The following is a 7,522-nucleotide window of genomic DNA, read 5'->3' as shown; positions in this document are numbered from 1 at the left end:
TAGTTTTCTTTTCTTCTTTTCAAGACTAGAAAGCCTAGAAAATAACTTCAGTGATCTTTTAAACCAATTTGAAAAACTTTGTTACCCAACAGTGACATTAACCCTTTTCTCTGATTTTAACATCTAACTTTCATTTCTAATTCTTAACTTTTTTTTTTCTGTTTTATCCTTCTGTGCCTCACTTATTTAAGCGTTGTACTTGGACAGTAGAATGGTTTAATAAGAAAAAAAGATTATTTTTTAAAAATAAAAATAAAAATTAGAAATAAAGTATGATGCTATATTTGACTATTTTCAGTTCTTTATGTGTACTTAGATTTTGGATGGCGATATTGAATGTAACATAAGAAATAGACATTGAGACCTGCATACAAATATTGGTAGTTGTGTATTGGCAGGAAGTATACTGTATTATCCATAAATATATGTCAAGGGATGAATCTAAACCTTGCTCAGTGAATTAATGGCGATTCTTCTGTACTTTGAACTCTACATCTCACGATCAGTATCTTAACCTTTATCTCTACAACAGTCCCATATAATTATATAAATTGAATAAGTAAACTTCATTTCAACATGGGAGTAAGCAGAGCCTTCATTATTTCCTTAAAAAATGTAACTACCATCTGCAGATCCTGAAACCTCTTTTAATGCATAATCCATACTTGTGGACTGAGAAACAAGATAATGCAAACAGATTGCATTTATATGTGTGTTTCCAGTTGATAAGATTTACACTCAACTTTTTATTCCCTTCCTATTCTGTATCATAGTGGGTTGTGACATTATATCTTCTATAGAAGATGGATGTCACATTTTTGAGGTGCTTAGGTGGTCAAAGATTGACTTTGTTTGTGATACATAATATCATTTAACATTACATCCATGTCATGCCATATCATGTTGAAGTGAAATGAAAGGGAGATAAGACATAAACCAGAAAGAAATTGCAATCTTCGTTGACTTATTTGTATACTACTACAAACATATATATGTGACGTTTCTTAACAGAAAGCCTTTCAAATGAATTCATATTGACACAATGCATATAGAAACTTATGGAAAGATAAGAACACTGAAAGTACACTATATCAATAAGCCCAGAGATGTTAATTCATAGCCGATCCTTCATTAACAGATTTGAAACTTGTTGCATTGTTGGTCTTTCATGTGGATTGGAGTTCAAACATGCCCTTGAGAGACCCAAAATCAACTTAACTTGTTTCTCTACTTGTGATGAGGGGGGAGGTATCCGACTATCTCCCACGGTAGCTGGCACCAGATAATCAGCAGCAGACAATGTTGATAAAGATGTTAGGAGATCTCCTGGATGCTTTCCCATTATCACTTCTACCGCAACAACTCCAAAACTATACACATCGCATTTCTCATTTGCCACCATTGTATAAGCAAGCTCTACATCCAAAGAAACATAAGATAAAAAAAAAAAGCTATATCAACCCCACAAGATTCTAATATGTACATATACATATTTGTATATATTATGAAACTTAAGCAGATGTAGAACTACAATCACAAGATTGTGTTACCTGGCGCGATATAACCAAAGGTCCCTGCAATTACGGTCCAGTTAGATGAATCGAGCTTTAAAAGCTTGGATGTGCCAAAATCAGAAATGTGCGCCTCATAATCAGAATCAAGAAGGATGTTGGCTATGGATATGTCTCTATGAATTATAGGAGGTGAGCAGTCGTGATGCATATAAGCCAAACCATTAGCTACACCCTTTACAATATTTACCCTTTTCAACCAATCCAATTCTTTTGCTAAGACATCCCTTCTTAAGATTGATCCAAGACTTCCATTTTCAAGGTACTCATAAATCAAAAATGAGTGGCGAACATGGGAGCAATATCCATAGAGTTTCACTATGTTTCGATGCCTTATGTTTGTTAACGCTCGTACCTCATTAAGAAATCCATTATGATCAAAATTCTCAGATGATGATGGATGGAGTTTCTTGACAGCTACCACATTGTTAGTTTGTAGCTCGGCTTTGTACACAGTCCCATATCCTCCGGTCCCAATGCAGTATGCTTCATCGAAATCATTCGTTGCCTTCAAGATATCAACATACACTACTTTTCCATCAAAACTGGTAATAGAAAAATAGTCACCACTTTCTTCGTCCGATGGTTTTTGGGGAGACTTTTTCTTTTGTTGTTGATAAGCAGTGAGGCCATATGTTAATGCACCAAGTAAAACAGCCCCAATAAGAGGGAGCATAATTACAAAGATAAGCTTATGATGAAAGGGATCATTTTTCTTCTTCATAATCCGACTAGGACAAAGTTTCACTCCCGTAACATTCCCACACAAATCTGGATTGCTTTCTATGGACGCATTCAAAAAGTTAGAGCAATAGGGTATTGGACCTGAGAGCTCATTGTAAGAAAGGTTGATCTCAATCCCGTTTGGCAAACTTGTAAATGCATCAGGAATTGAACCAGATAGTCTATTGTGAGAAAGATCCAATTTTTGCAAACTTTGCAAACTTTGAACTTCAGATGGTATCTTTTCCGTGAGGAAATTACGAGATAAATCAAGTTCTGTAAGCTGAACTAATTTACCAATCTGGGATGGAATTTTCTCACTGAGCTTGTTAGTACTAAGATTCAAATAGTGGATATGTGCCCATTGATCAATACTTCTTGGAATCGAACCATTCAATCTATTTTTGGATAGATCGAGTACTTCAAGAACACTACAAAATCCAAGATCTACAGGTATAACACCTGAAAGTTGGTTGCTAGCCAAGGACAAATACAACATTCTTTTCATCTTCCCAAACTCCTTTGGGATCTCACCAACCAAATGATTCGAAGACATATTAAGTCTTTGTAGTTGAGTTACATTTCCGAACTCTGGTGGAAGAGAACCACTAATTTGATTGTTGTTCATCTTAAAATCATTGAGAGACTTCAACTTCCCAAGTTCAATCGGAATGGGACCTGCAAGCTCATTATCATACATATAAAGGAGATTTAAACATTCCAAATCACCAAATGATGAAGGAATAGAACCACTAAGTTGATTGTTGTACACCACAAGATGTGTGAGAGACTTCAAATTCCCAAGTTCAGTAGGAATGGGACCAGAGAGTTGATTTTTCTCCAAATAAAGGCGATTTAAAGATGTCAAATTACCCAATAACGAAGGAATAGAGCCATTAAGTTGATTCTTGCTCACAGAAAGACCAGTGAGAGACTTCAAATTCCCAAGTTCAATAGGAATGGGACCAGAGAGTTGATTGTCGTACAAATAAAGGACCTTCAGAGATATCAAATTACCCAATGATGAAGGAATAGAGCCATTAAGTTGATTCCTACCCACCTCAAGATCAGTGAGAGACTTCAAATTGCCAAGTTCAGTAGGAATGGGACCAGAGATTTGATTGTTGTACAAATAAAGGACTTTCAGAGATATCAAATTACCCAATAACGAAGGAATAGAGTCATTAAGTTGATTCTCGCTCACAGAAAGACCAGTGAGAGACTTCAAATTCCCAAGTTCAATAGGAATGGGACCAGAGAGTTGATTGTTGTACAAATAAAGGACCTTCAGAGATATCAAATTACCCAATGATGAAGGAATAGAGCCATTAAGTTGATTCTCAGCCACCTGAAGATTAGTGAGAGACTTCAAATTGCCAAGTTCAGTAGGAATGAGACCAGAGAGTTGATTTTTCTCCAAATAAAGGCTATTTAAAGATGTTAAATTACCCAATGACGAAGGAATAGAGCCATTAAGTTGATTCTTACTCAAATAAAGACTGGTGAGAGACTTCAAATTCCCAAGTTCAACAGGAATGAGACCAAAGAGTTGATTTTGGTACAAATAAAGGACATTCAAAGATGTCAAATTACCCAATGATGTAGGAATAGAACCACTAAGCTGATTGGTGTTCACCCAAAGATCAGTAAGAGACATCAAATTCCCAAGTTCAATAGGAATGAGACCAAAGAGTTGATTTTTCCACAAAGAAAGGATATTCAAAGATGTCAAATTACCCAATGATGAAGGAATAAACCACTAAGTTGATTGTCGCTCACATCAGGCTGATTCAGGGACTTCAAATTGCCAAGTTTAGTAGGAATGGGACCAGAGAGTTGATTTTTGTCCAAATAAAGGCGATTTAAAGATGTTAAATTACCCAATGACGAAGGAATAGAGCCATTAAGTTGATTCTTACTCAAATAAAGACCGGTGAGATACTTCAAATTCCCAAGTTCAATAGGAATGAGACCAAAGAGTTGATTTTGATACAAATAAAGGACATTCAAAGATGTCAAATTACCCAATGATGTAGGAATAGAACCACTAAGCTGATTGGTGTTCACCCAAAGATCAGTGAGAGACATCAAATTCCCAAGTTCAATAGGAATGAGACCAAAGAGTTGATTTTTCCACAAAGAAAGGATATTCAAAGATGTCAAATTACCCAATGATGAAGGAATAGAACCACTAAGTTGATTGTCGCTCACATCAAGCTGATTCAGGGACTTCAAATTCCCAAGTTCAACAGGAATGAGACCAAAGAGTTGATTTTGGTACAAATAAAGGACATTCAAAGATGTCAAATTACCGAATGAAGAAGAAATTGAGCTAGATATATTGTTTGAATATAGGTACAAGATGGTTAGATGGTGCATGTTTCCTGTTTCAGGTGGGATTACTCCAGAAAACTTATTCTTTGAAAAATCAAGATGGATAAGTTTGGACAAGTGTCTTATTGCTGGTGGGATGGGGCCAAAGAAGTTGTTTAGACTGAGATCAAAATGTGTAAGATTGTGTAGTAAAGAGAATGAAAATTGATGAAGTGTACCCTTTAATCCAGATGATGTGAGGTTCAACTTCTGAATGCTCCCATCAGCATTACAAACTACTCCAAACCAAGAAGTGCATGGAACCGATGCACTGGAATTCAAAGGGAGGGGAATCCATGAAGAGAGCAAGGAGTTTTTTGGGATTTCAAGGCTTGCTTTCCATTTAAGAAGAGCATTGGCTTCCTCCAAAGAAGCAGAAGCGAAATTTGGTATGGGGGAGAGTGTGATGTTTAGTAAAGCCAGAGAGAAAAATAACAAGTTTGACATTATTTGCTTTGCCATGTTGCTTTTAATAAAAAAAAAAAGGAATGATTTGCATGTCCTAATTTATACTTGAGCTACCTTTTTCTCTTGTTTTCTTTTTTCATGTACTTGAAAAGGAAATTTGAGCAATGTCATATTTTTCACAAGGAATGTCTTTTACGTTAGAAGTCGATGTCATATATTTCCACAAAGGAGTGTATTACACTTTGAATTGTATATATCTGTCATGACATTGATCCTTTTTTCTTAGAAAAATAAAAGTTCTTGTAACCCGAAATTTAGCAAGACACTAGGACTACAAAAAGACAACAGTATTAGATGTTATTGTTGGATTTAACAATGTAATACTATAACTTAACTTGATTATTTAGACATTTTTTTTCTGATAAATGCTAAATTGCTAATAGAAGTTTCTCTCAAACTGTGTTTTACTTGGTAATCAATTCTGTAACTGATGACTATTATAGAGATGATCCACGTCCAAATTGTTTGCATTGGTCAATGGAGATATGGATATATGGGTCCTTTAAAAGAATCTAAAAAACAAATGGACATGGTTTGTTCCTTGAACGTGTGAATGAGGGAAAGAATATAAATATGAAGATAATTAAATAAAATTGAATGGTTATTATTGTTCCCTGTATCTATTTCATCTGTTAATTCCTTTTATCTCCTGAAGTGTCTAAGACGTCTCATACTTGCATAGACTTAAAAATGAAGATAGTTAAATAAAAAGTGAAATACAACTGTATTATTGTTTGTTTCTCATATTTCCACAACTGATTAATTAGTTTACACAAATCATTAGAATTAATCTGCACATAGTATTTCTTGAATCAATTCTCTCTCTTAGGGTCCTTATCCTCACATATTAGTGACATCCAGTCATCCACTAATGTTCTTGGGTCCTCTCTACGTTAATGGGTCAATGGAGAGGACTTCCTATGGTCTTTCAAAAGAATCTAAAATAAATGAATGAACCTTTCATTAAACAAGGGAAAAGCAATGATTTAGAAAGTGTTATTTTTTTTGAATAACACCAAGCTATCATATTTTAATTTTTTTAGTTACAAAAGACCATGTATCTCACCAATAAAAAAAAATCATGAATCACCCATTTCAGAAAATGGGTTTTTCAGTGAATATTTTGTGAAAATGATGGTCACTTCTAAAAAATTGCAATTTTTTTAACGACAAAGCTTCTACAAAGAGAAACATAAACAACTTTTAATGACATCTGCTCTCTTAAGATCATTTTATCTCATTTCAACTCACCTCATGTCAATTGAGCATTCAACACCAATCCCCGATCTCGTAAATCACCATGTACAATTCAAATAATAATGATAAATTAATAAGTGTAACTAATTACGAATTTTCAGTGGGTTAAACCCAACCACAAAGATGTACAACACTTATGATGCATCTAGTACAAATCCACATTGCACGTTGTATAAAAAATGAACAGAAAGTGAAGTGTGACCATTTCCTAGGTTTTGAAGAGTGAGGGGAAAATGAAGTGAATCTGAAAGAAGGTGAAAGGTAAAATGTGACCCCATCCTAGGGCATTAGTCTCACTTGTACAATACCACAGCCTCCCTTAATTACTCTAGTACATGTGCTCCCTTTTCAATTTAAATATCAACTCTTAAGATCCTGCTTATTTCTTGATTTCCAAATCACAAAGGAGTTGCTCCTACTGCTACTGCTATCATAAATCTATTATGTACATGAACTTAGCTCATGTTACACTGTCAAAGCAACACTTGATATTTATGTTGTAATATCACTTCATTTTTTCTATACAGTTTCACCAAACATCGTCAATTATCGATATTACCTCAATTTTTGTATGAAATACAACTTTGAATCGGAATAAAAAATAACCTACTAATATTTTAGAACCCTCTTTATAGTTCCAGAACTTAAATCACTCATCTATTCAAATAAATTTGGAATTAATCAGTAATGTCCCCATTATAAAGAGAAAATTAAAAATATAGCTAAATTCCTTAATGACTTGGCAAAAAATAGTGTTTTTCCAAAAGGCCATTACGCTCACCTGAAATTTGAGATTCTCCAGCTGCGATTTGGCCTTGTTGGGCTAACATTTGGACCCATTTTTGGCCCATGGGTCGGAGGTTTATATATCTAAAATTCTGGAAATAGCCTTTATTTTTACATTTTCAACTTTAAGAAATCCTCTTTGGCTCTAAGGGTTCAAGAATATTATTCTCACAAAATACCTTCTATCAAGTCTAATACGACCCTTGTAGTTTAAAAGAAAACAATGATATTCTCCTTACACTTTCCAGAAAAACGTTATATCCCATCCCATGTACTTCCACGTACAACAATCAACCCTTATATTTCACATCTCAAATTAAAAAAAAAAAAAAAAAAAAAAAAAA

At 34.4% G+C, this 7,522-nt stretch overlaps 2 protein-coding genes across 2 annotated transcripts; both read right to left on the bottom strand.

Annotated features, from left to right (window-relative positions):
- Positions 1-903: 903 nt before the first annotated feature.
- On the bottom strand, positions 904-3,960 carry LOC111918577 (probable leucine-rich repeat receptor-like protein kinase At1g35710). Its single transcript, XM_023914216.3, has 2 exons — positions 1,551-3,960; positions 904-1,416 (listed from the first exon to the last, which is right to left on the bottom strand). Exons 1-2 carry the CDS (start codon positions 3,949-3,951, stop codon positions 1,115-1,117), a joined length of 2,703 nt encoding a protein of 900 aa, XP_023769984.2. The 5' UTR covers positions 3,952-3,960; the 3' UTR covers positions 904-1,114.
- Positions 3,961-4,022: 62 nt separating this feature from the next.
- LOC128132633 (probable leucine-rich repeat receptor-like protein kinase At1g35710) lies at positions 4,023-5,129 on the bottom strand. The gene has a single exon (XM_052769325.1). It carries the CDS (start codon positions 5,127-5,129, stop codon positions 4,023-4,025), a length of 1,107 nt encoding a protein of 368 aa, XP_052625285.1.
- Positions 5,130-7,522: the final 2,393 nt, after the last annotated feature.

This window comes from Lactuca sativa, chromosome 3 (assembly GCF_002870075.4).
Source record: "Lactuca sativa cultivar Salinas chromosome 3, Lsat_Salinas_v11, whole genome shotgun sequence".
Lineage (NCBI taxonomy): Eukaryota > Viridiplantae > Streptophyta > Magnoliopsida > Asterales > Asteraceae > Lactuca > Lactuca sativa.
The sequence above is the reverse complement of the archived record's forward strand: the minus strand, read 5'-3'. Positions and strand labels throughout refer to the sequence as shown.

Bases quoted from the DNA above. Each gene is read 5' to 3' on its own strand.
- LOC128132633 (XM_052769325.1), bottom strand. From the start codon at position 5,129: ATGGCAAAGCAAATAATGTCAAACTTGTTATTTTTCTCTCTGGCTTTA.
- LOC111918577 (XM_023914216.3), bottom strand. From the start codon at position 3,951: ATGTCTCTTACTGATCTTTGGGTGAACACCAATCAGCTTAGTGGTTCT. The intron at 1,417-1,550 runs GTAACACAATCT...CTTTGGATGTAG, and splicing joins CTTTGGTTATATCGCGCCAG to AGCTTGCTTATACAATGGTG.